A 16,224-nucleotide genomic window follows, 5' to 3' on the forward strand; every position below is an offset into this window, starting at 1 on the left:
TAAAATTCAGGGGTATTCCATTGGACTAAACCATAGACGTGTCATTTCTTGGAATTGCAAAAGATTAACAAGCAAGAGAATAATTTACTGCTTGGACTGTAAAGACATTTATTTTATCTTTTATTTATAGTTTTATTAATGTAAGTTTTAAGGGCTGAGTATAAATAATTAATAATAATAAAATTTTATTAAAAAATATTTATTATATTTTTATAATTTTTTTATAACTTTAAGATAATAACTGTGTATTTTTTTTATAAATTTTTTTTATTTATAAATATTTAAATTCAATCTTAAGAGCTGAAATTAACAAAACTCACAAAACTCTTTATTTATTTATATTTATTTTGGTGTAAAACGCACTTGGGTAGAGTATGTTGAATCCTTATTCTAATCACACAGAAGTGACATGAATTTGTCACCACGTAATTACGTGGAATTCCGTCCTTTGTTTATCAACGTAAAGCGTGCAAGTCAATGAATAATGAGTTCCCGCTTTCTTGCCAATGCCATGCATCAATTGCAATCTGCGTTTAAGAGTGCTTTAATCTGTTTAAATGATCTTATTAACGAAAGAAATTGTTTGGAGCAACCTGCAACCTGTAGCCTAAAAATCAATGGCTCAATAAATTGCATTAACTTGCAATGAAAAACGGAGTAATGCTTCCTTGATTTCCTAATTCCATCATTTTCATAGACTTTTTCTTCAAGTGGCTATGATGCTATTCATGGTGTCCTCAATTTCTTTTGCCGTACATATGGAAAACCAAGAAGACTTAGCACAAAGGTGATGTGCCCTCTATTTGACTTCATAACAATAATATTTAGTTGAATATAGTTAAATTGTAAGAAATTTAAATAGTTTATCACAAATATTCCAACTCAGAATAGTTGTTTAGGGCGGCTGGCAAAGACAAAATGTATGTGAGCTATATTTCCATTAAGAAAAGCTTCATAAAAATTGTAAGACTTTTACCCTTAATTAGTTTGGATTGGTGGAAACACAGGACAACAAAATATTTAAAAGAGAGAAATAAGATTAAAAAAAATAGTAAATTTATATTAGTTGTTAAAAGAAGAAATATTGAGGAGGAAACTTTGGAAAGTGGAAAGCAAAAGTAAATCTCCCAAACAGGATAGTTTATTTGTCTCGGCTTCTTTTTGCATGTCATATATAATGAATATCTTTTTTATAAGAATAGAATGTTTTTATATTAGTATAAATTTTAATTTTTTTATATTTAATCTGAGTTTTTTATTTAATTTAAATCTAACGGTTAATAAAATAATAAATTATAATTTTTTAAATTTAAATTAAATAAAAAATTTAAATTAAATATAAAATTTTTTAAACTTGTGTAAGAAGATTCTTTTTATATATATAATTTATTTTGCATGTTTAATTTTTTTTCTAAATATGAATGTCTTCTCAGTGTTTCCATATTAAATATATATAAAATATGATGGAATAAAAGTATAAATAAACTGGTTTTTTTCTTTTATTTTGAAATGTTGTAAAAGATTAATATATAAATACGCTAAAATAATGTGTGACGTAAATAATGAGAAGACGCAACTAGCTACCTCAGTCAGTTTCACATTGATCAGAAGTCAACAACTAATGTCATGGCTGAACTGGATGTTGTGTAAATCTCAATTTTCCATTTATTTTACGGACAAGTTCTTTATAGGCTAAATTGAGATCCAAATAAATGTACTCTGTCTTTATTAATAACATATTATTGCTATTTTTTCAAAATATTTTTCCAGTTGTCTTATCCAATCGACTCATTGTATTCTTTGTGACATAGAACTTCATCATTAATTGACACTTGTTATATATATATATTAAACATTTTCAAATGATTAATTACTTTAAAGTTTTCATAAAAAATATAAAATATAATTCACCTGGTCTATTTTTTTTCTAAGGTTTAAGTTTATTTATATTTTTTTAGTTTGTTATAATTTTTTCATCTTAGATGATACAGATATCGTAAATACTTATTGGAGATTGAAAGCAATGGGAAAAGATAGTCGACCAATGTATTTAACAACAACTCTGTTCTTTCTTTGAAAAAATGATAGATTAAAACGTTACTAAAAGAGATAAAAGCAAACTTTTATCATAAATGTGATAATATTTTTTAAAAATCTTTAATATATTATGAACAGCATAAATTTAAATAATTATTTATTAATTAATTTCGTAATCAACACGATGTTTGAAAATTAGTACAGTCTGTATACAAAAAATGATAATGGAGCATCCCTATGTATAAATAGAGATAATCATGGCAATTACTTTACTCTTCTTATAGTATTTATTATTCTACGCAACAGTTCTTGCTTTAGAACAAATAATAGTTTTGTACACCTCTCTAGTCTCTCACTGATCTCATTCCCATTTTACTCATACCAGATATGGATCAGTACTGTCCATATTCAACAGTCAACGGTCTTGAAAATTTTGGAGTTTCTTGTTAGTTAAGACCACAGACTTTTATAGCCACAATAGGAGAACAATATATACATTTAGAAAACGACCGTAGACTTTGCACATTTTTTCACTTCCACACGCGTTATAGTACCCAACACACCACACACACTAACAACACCAAGTCATCATAAACCCAATATCCAAGCAAAAATTAAACCAAAACACATCGTCTTCTTCAATACTTCAACCCTCTCTCTCTCTCTCTCACACACACACACACGAAGCTAGCTATGAGTTACTTCGATGATGATCATGAGCATGGCCCATTAGGCAATTTCCATGACCACAGCGAGTTCAACAAGAGGATATTACTAGTGGCTATAGTTTCCTTAACAGTGGTTTTAGTTTTGGTGTTCGCACTTCACCTCTATGCAAGGTTGGTTCTCAAACGTCAAGCTCGGCGCCGAGCCGCCATTTACCAACTAAGCCTCACTGTGGCTCAAGCTCAATCTCCCGAACCACCCAACACAGGACTCGACCCTACCCTCATCAACGCTCTTCCTGTTTCCCCCTTCAAACAACAACAACAACATGTTTTGGAGTGTGCCGTGTGTTTGAGTGTTCTAGAAGATGGAGAAATGCTAAGGTTGCTTCCCAATTGTAAACATAGTTTCCATGTGGCTTGCATCGACACGTGGCTCGCTTCGCACTCTACGTGTCCCATTTGTCGAACCAAAGCCGAACCCCTCCGACTTGAGCCGCAGCCACGTGAGGGTCCGGCTCATGGTGTACCACCCTCGGCTCCACTCTTGTTTGAACCCATCGAAGGCACTTCCGATGGTACTCTTAATGGGTCGCCTAAAATCAATGCTTCTAATTCGCGGTTGAGCTCGTTCAGAAGGATTCTTAGTAGAGAGAGATCGTCGAGGAGAATCCAACCTTCCACCCATGATGATGATATTGATCAAGATTTAGAGAGGCAGTGAGAAAATTATGAGGTATTAAATTCTGGTTTTATTATTGTTGATTTTCTCATTATACAGATTGATACACACAGAAAGAGCTTGCACAAATGAATTGAAAAGAATTTGAAAATGTTTGTACATGTTAGTCAAATATAAGTATTTTTGTATTGAATTTGATTGCTTGTATTATTATATTATTATACTTTCCAAAATGGATTTCGTGTTTGGTCACCTGAATTAACATAATAATGATCGCAATGATGATATAATATCGGAAGATTAGGTGAGAGCTCCATGTGGGCCTAGTAAAAATTAACATTATTTTTCATTTTTAAAAATTTATGGTTTTTTGTTTTTATTGGGGCCTTACTATGACTATGAGGGAGCTTAGGGAGAAGTCAAAATCAAGACCCTGATATTTGGGATTCATGTTGCTTGCTCCTATAAATACAATGTATTACCTACAAGAAGCCGAATCTCCTATTGATGATTAGTTTCACTAATTGTTGTCACGCGCAATTAGAATACTACATGCTCAAATTTTCAACATTTTAGCATTTAGTCATCAGCTAGAGAGAGAGAGAACATCAGTATTGTATTGAATGAAATTTTCAATTCAAGCATCGAGCGAAAGATGGATTTGAATTTCTTTCTGTCTTCAACTGCATTATATATATTATAAAATATAATTACCGACTCTGCAAAAACGTGTATCTTCTATTCTAACCACTTAAAGCTACAACTAGTTAGGCAATTTAAAAGTACTACCTACGTACTAATATAGCAAACAATAATTGAGTTCAATTGCATAAATTGCATAAATTTTTGTTTAAGAGGGCTCACGTAACTTGTTCCTGTTTAGCTGAATTCGGATACAAACATATGCATCGTTTGCGTATAATTGGGATTGTTAGAAGGATGGTTCCCTCTGTAATACTTGATTTTTTTGTTAAGGTCGATCCGTCCCCAATACCTAGTTTAATGTAAAACGTACTGATTTTTTATGTCAGTCTCTGCAGTGAAGAGTTCGGATTAATACATTGCTGTATTAATTATAAGTCCAAAAATGAGAAATAAAGAAGAAAAGAACACACATAATTTTAATGATGAGATGTACACGTCTATGAATTCTATATATTTTAACAGATAAATTATTTTTTGTTTAAAGCCTCTAATCTATATTAGGTTAACAAATTTTTGTTTAACAATTACTTAAATACCTAATACATTTAAAGAGCTAATTGCGGTGACACAAAATCAAACTCTTTATTTATAATAATTTTTTTATTTAAATTTTTTTAAATTTAAATAATATTTTTATCTTTATATTTGACTCACAATTATAAGTTAGTTTCAATATACACAAAATTTATAAATTAATTTTTATATATACATTTATGATTTATTTTTAATTTAGTCCCTACTTTTGCATTTAAACTAAATGAGGTCCTCTTTACTTCTCTTCCACTGGCAACCACGAAAGTCTGAAGAAAGGCTTCGCTAGATGTCATTCTTTGTAGATGATTTCACTGCAGAGACTAAGGTTGAAAGCAAAGAAAGGCGCCTAAAAACAGAACAGTGCGGGAGTGACTAAGATAACGCTGGAGAGCTTGTTGCCGGAAACGTCAAAGATTCAGAGAGAAGGCTAGTTAAACGAAACGATGAAACCGTTAAAGTGGTTTCAACTAAGACAGAGGCAGTGGAGGGGGGTCAAGGTTGGTGAAAGCTGTGAAAATTGATCCAGTGAGATTGTTGTGAGAGAAATTCAAGGTTCGAAGGCAGTGAAAGATAAAAACTAGGGGAGGAAGCGAATTAACGAAGTGATTGTTATTGAAAAAAGACTGAGAATAAAGAGGCCAGCGAAGTCTGGTATGGGTTATAGTTCAAAAATTTTAATTTTTTCTCTTCATGTCTTCTCAATTTTGGGGGAAGATAAAAATAAAAGAATGAGGGTTTTTCCTCCTTATTTCTTCTTTATTTTCTTTTAAACTTTTAAATCAAATAATGTAAAATTGTAAAAATTTATTAACCTCTTTTTCTCTAACTAAATATCATTTCATATAAAGTATTATATTTGAATAGTATGTTAACTAAATAAGTGTTACTACCGTCACTGTTGTCACTAACACCATAATTTGCATCACCATGAGTCTATCAACATTACTCTTGCTTCCCTTTCGCTCATTCATTACCTTCGATCCTTGTCGCGGTACTAAATAAATTTAAATTGATATAACAAGTGATTTATGTTATTAAAATTTTAAAAAATATAAAATATAAAGTATAAAAATAATTTTAATTTAAAAATATTTTAAAATTTAAAATTGACAACGATAAAACGAACTGGCCTTAAACTTTTAGTTTATAAAGATTAATTAAAAATAAACATTAATAAGTAATTTATAAGAATAATGAGGAAATACTCAACGCCCATACCTAAAATGAGAAACGCATTATATTTTGGACGTAACACTTTGACAAAGTAATGGAGAAATTGTTGCCCCATTGTTAATAACTTAATACGATATAGGCTATATATTATCTTCAGATTAATTTCATGCTTGACGTTAAGCTCTGACTTCTAAACCCAACAACTCTTCATAGACTATTTTGGTTAAATAAATCTTTTAAAAGTAAAAGATCCTTTTTGTATCAAGGTTGAAGATCTCGGTTCACAAAGCATGCATAATTATTAAATACATTCATCCCTCATATATCCTAATATTTGTTTGAAGACTTGCTAGGGACCCACCCCATAATGCATTGTCAAAAGTATTCTCTCACCTGACAGCTATTGGGAAGTTTTGTCTTTGAAAATTGAAAGTTCTTCGATTCCAATTAGATTTTGTAAAGAAATTTTTGTTGTCAAGTATACATGGTGATGTAATCCATGTGATCCTTTGAGTAGGTGTGAATTGCTCACTCATGCAGGCACAAATTAAATAGATTGTACTAAAGTATATATTTCTTTAAATGTATATAATTTTCGAATAAATTACACTCATGATTAACGAGTTTTGTGACATTTCAAAGTTTAAAATAATTTCTTGACATATATGGATTTGCCGCTGTCATATTTTGCAAAATTTTGGATGTCAGATTTATAAAAACTGTGAACATTACATGTGCCTCGTATGTATCGAGTTTGTCTAAAAGTGTAATATTAAGAATACTGATCCTATGTGACCTACATGATGAAAAATCCTTCAAAACAGCCCCCAGGATTTTGACTAAGTTAAGAACAGAGCTACAAGTGAGGTTGAGAAGACGAGAGAGGTGATCAGCCAGGGGGCAAACTCACAATGTAAAACACTAGTATAGTTCTGAAATTGATATTATTAGTTAATTTAATCTTAATATTATAAAAAATAATAAATTTAAAATAATTTCTACCATTGACTTGGTCTCTAATTACCAAATTAATTTAGCTTCTTGACATTACAGTGTATGCAGAGCATAGGATCATAATATAAACTCGAAATTCTAGTTTCATTGACGATGGACAAAGAAACCAGTGAGGGAATTTAATTCCGAGAAACTGAAACTAGAAACAGAAAATAAATGAAAAAAAAAAAAAGGGCGAAAACCACCACCTTCGACTCCAAGTAACATGAGTGCAGGCACCACTAGTATCTTCACTGGGTCTTATTCCCATGGACGTTGTTGAACCCCCCAAACTCCCAAACAAACTGCATCACAAAACATCGCTAAGCACTTTCACAACCCATAAATAAAATTAAATTGAATAAACAATTGAATTACCTAGAAGGAAACTTGCAATTACCGTAACCTGAAAATTTAAACAGTTAAAAAATTAGAACTAAATTATAATGATTAAAGTGATTTAAACAATAATAGTTTAAATTTGCTGACTGGGGTTCAATGAGGTGATGGCGGCGTTGTTGCCGAAGTTGCAATTCTCATCAGAGATATCGTGCTTTCTGAAATAGTCGTTGAAAGCGTACGACGCCGTATTCTGTACACTGGAAGGGTCGAAGCACGCTCCTCCTCCTTGGATCGCTCCGCAATCGGCTCCGCCCACACTGCAGGCCCACTCCACCGCCGACTGTAGAGCCGCGTCCTCCGCGTTGTTCTTCGCCACGCACCACACCTCCCGCGACGGAGCTCCGCCGTCTGAACCGCCACCAGACGCCGGGAAAGCCCAAAGTAGAAGAGGAAAGTAGATCCAGAGAGTAATGCTTTCGGTTTTGAGCATTTTAACGTCCGAATCAGTGAGTCGGCGAGTGACACGTTGTTCTCTATTTGATTTAACGTCAAACACTGTAAAAGTGTCGGGTATGTCTTTTTGCTTCTTACTTTTTTCTAAATGTTTTATTTATTCTTATTTTATATTTTTCTCGCTTTTTTAGTAAAATAAATGATAATTATAATTTTAAAAATAACTTCATTCTTTTAATTTGATTTAAAAAGTTAATAATCCAATTTATTAATAAACAATGCATTTACAGGATTTAGCTCAAAATATAAATTAAAAAAAGTAAAAATTTATTTACCATTAAATTAAAATTAATAATATTTATAAAATACTTGAATTCAAATATTCTCTTTTCTTTTTCATTTTAGAGAATTAAATCTATCAAAATTTTGTGTCATCATAATTATTTTTTAATGTAGAGGGTACTTTTGTACTGTTTCTCTGTTCATTCATATAGTTATTAAACTGTCGGGCCTAAATATTTAGATGGTTGTGGGATGTTAATTAAATTAACATGTTTTGTTCATCTTTTTCTGTAGATCATGGTGCTAGGGCACATGCGCAATAAGAGATGATATTGGTCTATGAACAGGCATAGACATGCCAGCTACAGAAGAAGAAGGTAATGCTGCATCTGATTTTTCAGGAATGGGATCCTCTGCAATTTATTTAAAATTGTAAATTTCACCATTTAAACTTAATTTTAAAAGATAAAGTTGTCATTTATTGAAATAAAATAAAGGTCTAAAATTGAAGCAATTCTTTTTAGAACTGAAGAGAATCCTAATGCTATTTTTCATCATCTATTTTAAGCATTTTGTAGAATTTATTATCTCTTGTCACTTTCTTACTACAGTGAAAGACACATGGGATCTGGCTGGGAACCACCGTTCTTCATAATGGTGGAATTCGGGACATGAAAAAGCAATTGTGCTTTTTTGAATCAAGTTATTTAGGCCAAGATAGGGTATCAATGAGAATACCAAATGGAGAAAGCAATTGAAGCGCTCATTTTATTTGTTGGGAGTAAATAGGGTAAGCCATTCTTAAAACGTAGATTAAGCATAACACCAATAATAGAGACAACGGATAGAGTGCATAGATACAGCAAATTGAAGACATAGCCGAAGAGGAAAGGTAGTGCAAAAGTTGGCAACCAAATCCATTAATATGCAAACCAATCAGAATCACCTCTAGAGTGTAAATCACACCAAAGAAAACTCAAAAGAAAAGGATTTTTCATTGTCATGGATTCAAATTGTACCGGATAAGTCACTACTCGATTTCAATGATAGAAGAAGGAATTCAAATACTCCTTCAGCAAAAAAGGACTTAGAAAAGACGACAGGGGATGATTGTGTGAATAGACGAGTTGCTCGAACCATCCGGTCCCACAGTTTAGGAATGTTTCCGCTTCTTCTCTCTTTCGAATTCTTTTTCCTTGCCTTTATCCTTTCGTTTTCTTTGATGACTTTCAGCAAGGGCCAAATCGTGGAGAGGAGGGCGAACTTTAGCCAAGTCCGGAACTTGATCTAGACAAGGGTTTCAGTGTTCTTCCGCTAAGGTTCTCCTAAGAGCTCGTTGCCTTAAGCCTTGACGATAGTTCACACTAAGTCCTCTTTGAGCCATTATACCTACAATAAAAACAAGAAGTCAAATCAATATAAATTGGTGTACAAGTTACGCACCAAAGGTATGAGACATACCATCCATATCCAAGCGAGGTTAGGGAGACTTTAACAAAAGTATGAAGGTTCGAATAGGAAGCTCTGTAGGAAGAGACTTCAAATATTTCAAAGCTGACAACTCTTCAACCGATAACATTTCCTCGAAAAATACATTATACTGACGACCCGGGTCCAGTGAAAAGGGAAAAGAGAATTATTTTCATTATCAAAAAAATATTTTCTACCGATAGGATGCACGACTACTTTAAAGTAACAGGTTTTAAAACCTTTGAAAGATGAGGTATAAGGCTTTAAAAGTGGCAATTTGGCTTGCCTTATTAAATACACCCATATCTCTTTATATGAAGGATGGGTACAGAAAAAAAAATGAAGAAATAAACCTACACTAGATTCTATATATTGAAATTTACACAAAATCCTAAACGCTTGCATCATTGCCAACCCGTTCGGATGAAGTTGTGTCGGCGTGACATTTAAAACCCTCAACACACCCATCTGAAAATCGTCAAAAGGAAGCCTTACACCTAGTTCCCTAAACATATATTCATATACAAAGAAGGTGTCAACCATCTCAACACCATCTCCTAAAAATACCAGTTCGGGATTACTGGAGCCATCCTCTCGGCAAACATTAATAGTTATCGAATAAGAGTCTGAAGCCTCTCATAGTGATATATCGCAATGGTCTACAAAGGTTTGGAATTGTTTATTTTGTTGAAAGTGTGACAAGTATACGACCACTTCACCATTTACCCATTCATATTTAGGTATTGTACAAGGCAGAAACGTAAGCCTTTCTCTTGGGGGCTAGCATTCGGTAACGACTCATTTGACTCAGAATCATCATGGCAAGCATAAGACGGTTTGGCATTATCTTCAAGTTCCCTAGCGGTTGTATCCGGCTCAATTACGACAACATTCAGTCACAAAGAAACTACTTCAAACCTTTCAGTCTCACCAAGGTCCCCACCCTCAAGAGGAGTAGTCGACCTTGCTAGATCCGACAACGAATCCTCCTACTCGATGGAGTCAGTCATAAGAAGAATAAGAAAAGAAAGTAAGGGTAAAATAAAGCATAATATACCTCCAAGAAATTCTCAAGAAGAAGAAAGGAAAAGCTTCTAACAAAATAAGCACAATATACCCCTCAATTTAGAGCAAGAAAACATATATGATACTTGGACCACTACATATTTATAGAACATATGGTTTCGGGCAGATAAAGAGTTGCACCCATTTCCAACCGTCAGATCTTTTTCAGATTAATGGATATGAGCGACCAACATTTCGTTTCAAGGGCATGGACCACGAGGAAAATACTAATTTGATGAAACCTAATTTGCTGAAAACCCTCAAGAACCAGCTTATTAAGACAAGCATATACTCGGTCCCAACGCCGGAAAAAAGGGACCCGACTACCTATTCAACTGAACACCAACATATTTTAAAATCGAATACGTTATCGGTAAAACTATACCCTCGTCACTTAAATAGAGAGAATCGTGATGCCTACAAATGGGGTCAGCAGGCCTTAACAAGCCCTTGAGTCATATCTCCTCGGGCTTGGGGGGCTAATGTACTGGATAAGCCACCACTTGGTCTCAATGATAAAAGAAGGAATCCAAATACCCCTTCGATCTAATAAGACGAGCACACCCCAGACAAATTAAGAATAAATTAGGGGATAAATGAATCGATTAGCGTAAATAATCTTTAATCATTTACTTGATTGGAAAGATAAATACAGGGTTGACGCAGAAAGCCCATTAGCCCACATTATGCCTATAAAAGGAAAGTAAGAGGTACAAATAAAGGGTTAACTTTCAAATATTTAATAGCATTTATTATCGAAACCGACTCCTGACTTTATCATCGCAGCCTTTTGCAGGTACACTCCCTTACGTAAGACAGAAAAAAGTTAGTGGTACTTGCAATGACATCATCTTATCTCACAGAAGAGGAGCATTGAGAATACTAGTATATCCTTAGTGGGGAACACAAATACCTGAGTCAGAGAATGAAAATAAAACGCAATATTAGCTATAATAAGCCACAAATAAAGGGTCTAATGTACATAAACTGAGAAGAGATACAGATCTCAGAATATGTTAATGATGAGGTTTTGATCTCTTTCCTACCTGTAAAAATAAAGAGTTGAGATAATCTCACTGGAACTAACAAATGGCAAGGTGACTAATGAAACAAATAAAGGAGTTATTGAGGCTGTTGAGATTGAAGAAGTTGTCAAATACATCAACAAAAGAATTAGAAAAGAAAAAGAGTTATAACCATATTATTTCAAACACTTTTTATACACTCTTTATATGTGATCGGATAATTTTTTAAGAATGTTGTTAGTTGTTAAGTATTTAGAAAGTTTTTATTAAGAAAAAAAAATATTCATTATATCAAGATATTTTTCTTTCGATAAAGTTTTTAATATTATTAAATCTTTTTTTAAAATGTGCAACGTGTGCTCAAAAATATAAATAAAATTTTGTATATAAAATTTGTTATTAAAAATTACAAAATATCACAAAATTCAATATGTTAATAACATAAAATATTATAATATTTAATAAAAATATTATTATTTTATTGATTAATTTTTTATTATATATCTTAAAACATATTTTAAAAAAAGTTATTAATTTAGAGATCACAATTGGTCCAAATATCGATACTTAAAATAAAATTAGAGAAAAAAGGAGGAACAATCGTTGATAGTAAATTCTTATTTTCAACAAATTAATTTGTTCTTTGATTGAATTTGAATTTTCTCCCATATCAATGTCAACGTGATTGTTTATTTGAAATTCGCTTAAGCAAATAAATCCTACAAAATAAAAAAAATTAATAAAATTTGCTTAAAAGAATCTACACGCACAACAATAATACAATATGGACCATGATTTATGTCACATTTTGACCATACCTCTTATAACAACGTAAGCATCTCTTCAAGTTAAAAAATATAAATTCATTTAAGTAAAATTTGATTGAACTGTTGTCGTCACGCTAAAATTAAAGAACATTCAAATCCTTCCAGTCATCTTTAATCACAGATAACATAGACATAAGAAATTAGAAATACGAGTGAAAATAAAGTCTTTTAAATTTAAATTATTTTAAAAGGTAATTACTTATTTTTAATTTTTATAAACTAATTACTTTTTAATTGAATCAAATATATCTTCTGGTCAACAAATATGCTATAATTTGTTTTTTTTTTTAAGAGAATATGCTATAAATTAAAACGTTTTTTTTTTCAACAAATAAAAACATAGTCATATGGGCTTTGGGCATGTTATTTGCGGGCCGGGCCTATCTTGTAGTCCATTGACGATGCGCATTCCCTCCTAATTGGCTTTAGCACTGCTCTGAACGGAAAGGAGTAATCTCAGCCAACAAACATGTAACATTCATTGTCATAACTGCTTTTCACTGTGGAATATTCCAACGGCATTTTTACCAAATTGGGCTACTAAGGGACAAACTCCATAGCCGGTTTAGTATTTTTTTTTTACCAGTTCATGTCGAATTTCGTGGCTGCAGTGCAATTGTCTATTGTGTTTAATTAATATAGATTTTAAATTGAAAGTGAGGCCATGCCATAAACTATGGGTAGTTGTTACCAAGAATGATGACAAAATCAAATGGAATTTTTTTTAATCTCTGTTAACAAATCGTTCTTTCATCCAACCTTTATATTTGCAGCTCATTTTCTGTGTGGAGGCTGGACATTATGTTGTCTTGACATGGGCACCCCACAAAAGTGGTATATTTGGAAGTATATATGATACGAAATGAATACCGACTAGGACAATTCACTTGGCACCAGTGATTGATATGCTGAATAATTTAATACGGCAAATCATAAGAATATAAATTAGAAATAGTAATATAGGTATTGTTAAATTATAGTTTTGTTTTAATAATGTGTAACTAATGCCTCTAACAGAGGATACACTAAATTATAATATGTTTAACAGCTTTCTATGCTAACCAATCACCTGTAGCTTCACTAACTAGTAATTAACTATGGTTAATGCAATTAATATTTCCCCAGAATTTACTTTAGATTATCATTATTATTATTATTATAGCCTAGATTTTGCTGCAACCCCTAAGTAAACCGTCCACATGGCTCTAGCTTTTGAAGGTCGCTTAATACAATGATTGGCAGTCCAAAATTTCTGGTGGGTGTCTACGTGTTGAACTTGCAAACAAAAGGAACGATTATCATAATTCATCCATGAATGGACAAGTCATTACCTTGGCGAGGTAAGCATAACCATGAAAGTAAAAAGGAGTTCGGGTAGTTCAACCGCTCTCTGATAATAGTTTTTCCTTTATTAGCTTTCTTTGAAAAGCGTTAATTATATTTCACATATAAAAGAAACAAGTAAGACACGAAGGATAAAAGTACAGACATAAGCCACTAAGGCTTAACAATGTGCCCTCCATTGGTCTTAGTTCTTGTCACACATCAAATTATATACAAAAATTACATATCAGAAACATGTCAAACTCACAAACCTGGACCACCCTTTAGTTGCATGCCCACTATTTTTTAAATCTGTTCCTCTGCTAAAATATTGTGCTAGCGTTGATGGTTTTACCACTTACAGGACAACACTGATAATTGGAGAATTGGGGTTCGTGAGTGAAATCGACCACTCATCCTTTTTACTGCTCCATAGTTTAACTACATATATGATATGACGATCCATCTTGTTCCATGCACATGCAAAGGGGACCATAGGCTTTTAGGGTTATGGCAGGCATCATCATATATATACAATTTTCTAGTTTAGCAATTCCTAAAAAATCTATAGCAAATTGCACAGATCTATGCCCCGCAGTTTTGAGATATCAAGCAAACATCCTCTCTAGTTTCATGCTCAGGACTAATATATTTAGGAGGGAATATGGTGGTGTAATTTTCGAAATAAAAGGAGAGAGGGCCCCAAAAATATCATTGCAGCTATGGAAGATATCGGGTTCGGTACAAAACGTAAATTCTTTCAGAATGACCTCAAACCTCATGTTGGAGTTAACATAGTCACCTGGGAATTCCTCTTATACTCTTGAAATATATGAAACAATTTCTAGGGAATCTCATGTTGGAAAGCCGCAAGAATTTGAGAATACTTTTCTCTACTTCCTCAAGTTAACATAAGATAGGACACCACCCCTTAATTTTTCTGTTGATCAAAAGTTTTTTCTTTTATATATTAATTTTTATTTACGGAAGTAAACTGTGCTTTAATACATTAAATGACAGAAAGTAAAATAATTATGTATGAGAATTGAGAATAAAATATATAAAAGGAAAAGTTCTAGCATAAAAAGAATTAATATAAAAATTGGTTTGTTTTAGAAAGTAAGGGTGCATCTGCGCGTGCAGATTTTCAGTTTAAACTTGTCAAAGTTGTACCGAAGACTTGGTATATTGAGACTGACACAGTAGAATTTCCCAACAACTATCGTCATGTTGTAAGTTATTTGGTGAATTGTGGTATGTATGCCATTATCCTGTGCTCGTGGCACTATAGTACGACTTTTTCTCTAAAATAGAAAGCTAGAAAAGTAAATAATAATAATGAGCAATAGGGTAAAACTGAAGAGCAACAGTAGTTAAGCATGTTCACATCACAGCTACATTAGTGGACCAAAAATTCTAAAAGGTTTAATGCTCCATGACCGTATTGGCTACGATTTAAATTCAGTAGTTAGTACGTACATGGACTTCAATTCACTAGAGTGGACTATCAGTAAATCTCATGACAGCCAAAAGGTCACATTCATGCCAGTGTAAATGTCATAACAGCCACTCACAGCAATATATAAACGCTAAAAAATTTTGTCAATGTCATATATATGTGTAAAATTTAATTCAAGGAAGACAAAGAGTATATTTACATTAGGACTTCACATCAAGTCCCGGGTATGGATGTTATAGCTTTCCATTTCCTGGAAGAGAATATCTTCCTTCAAATAAAATGAGATTGATAGGATCTGCTTGGTATTATAGATATTTTAGTTTCTGATACTTACCACATTGTTGTTTCTATTTTTATTTTCTTTATTGTTTTCTTAGATTCCACTTAACGACTTAAAAAAATTACTGTAGGTAATTGTTGACATCTGAATGTAGCATGTATTATTTAGTGCTATAAAGTAGAGAGGAAATATTTATCTTCCGTATTTCTTCAATATTCTTTGGCAGGAAAACATGACCAAGAGCCATTTTGGATCCTTTCTTGATCAATAAGTATGCTCCGACTTTTAATATTTAAGAATGAAGCATGAAGGTCCAATTTAGTTATTTCCTTATACTACAGGCAATTTGTTTTGGATAACAATCCATAATAGACTAATTAACTTTATTTTGATTCTTCAAATTAGTAAATTAAGAACAAAAAATTCTTTGCTCTGATTCCCTTTATTTTTTACCCTCAAATCAATTTACTTTTTTTTTTTAATCCCAAAAGAGGTCATCAATAGGCTTTACAAGAAGGAAGACAAAAGAGAAAAGAATGAAAAAGAAAATAGAACACATTACGAAATTTGCACGCTCATAAATCACATATGTCACAATTTAACCCACGAGTGTAATTTAAATCATAAGATTTGTACCCTTTTTGTTACAGGAAAGTACTATCAGTCCATGACTCAAAAAATTCGTGAAACGGTTAAAACTTCATTATATACAAGGCGAATTGAGTCAACTATGTACATTTTTGCTTTCTTGAATTAATTATGTGAAACGAAAAATGATTAAGTAATAATAAGTACAGCCAAACCCATAAAACGCTGGACTTCACTGACACCCCTTCCTTTCATCCATCCCTACACAAGCCCACTTGTGTTTGTTTGTTTTCCAACATGAAAATTGAAAAACATGAAGCA

The 16,224-nt window shown here is 32.4% G+C and overlaps 2 protein-coding genes across 2 annotated transcripts; one reads left to right on the plus strand and one right to left on the minus strand.

Moving 5' to 3' along the window:
* Window positions 1–2,644: 2,644 nt before the first annotated feature.
* Window positions 2,645–4,467, plus strand: LOC113856301 (RING-H2 finger protein ATL40-like). The gene has a single exon (XM_027488072.1). The coding sequence runs from the start codon at window positions 2,731–2,733 to the stop codon at window positions 3,424–3,426; it is 696 nt and encodes a 231-aa protein (XP_027343873.1). The 5' UTR covers window positions 2,645–2,730; the 3' UTR covers window positions 3,427–4,467.
* A 2,696-nt stretch (window positions 4,468–7,163) lies between these two features.
* Window positions 7,164–7,774, minus strand: LOC113855887 (PLASMODESMATA CALLOSE-BINDING PROTEIN 5-like). Its single transcript, XM_027487517.1, has 2 exons — window positions 7,279–7,774; window positions 7,164–7,195 (listed from the first exon to the last, which is right to left on the minus strand). Exons 1-2 carry the CDS (start codon window positions 7,619–7,621, stop codon window positions 7,164–7,166), a joined length of 375 nt encoding a protein of 124 aa, XP_027343318.1. The 5' UTR covers window positions 7,622–7,774.
* Window positions 7,775–16,224: the final 8,450 nt, after the last annotated feature.

The sequence above is a fragment of the Abrus precatorius genome, unplaced genomic scaffold, assembly GCF_003935025.1.
Source record: "Abrus precatorius isolate BTA unplaced genomic scaffold, Abrus_2018 Scaffold11, whole genome shotgun sequence".
In the NCBI taxonomy this organism is placed as follows: domain Eukaryota; kingdom Viridiplantae; phylum Streptophyta; class Magnoliopsida; order Fabales; family Fabaceae; genus Abrus; species Abrus precatorius.

What these genes read in the sequence shown, in the direction of transcription:
- LOC113856301 (XM_027488072.1), top strand. Translation starts at nt 2,731, where the DNA reads ATGAGTTACTTCGATGATGATCATGAGCATGGCCCATTAGGCAATTTC.
- LOC113855887 (XM_027487517.1), bottom strand. Translation starts at nt 7,621, where the DNA reads ATGCTCAAAACCGAAAGCATTACTCTCTGGATCTACTTTCCTCTTCTA. An exon ending in CATCACCTCATTGAACCCCA is followed by an intron (nt 7,196 to 7,278) that starts GTCAGCAAATTT and finishes TTAAATTTTCAG; the next exon opens with GTTACGGTAATTGCAAGTTT.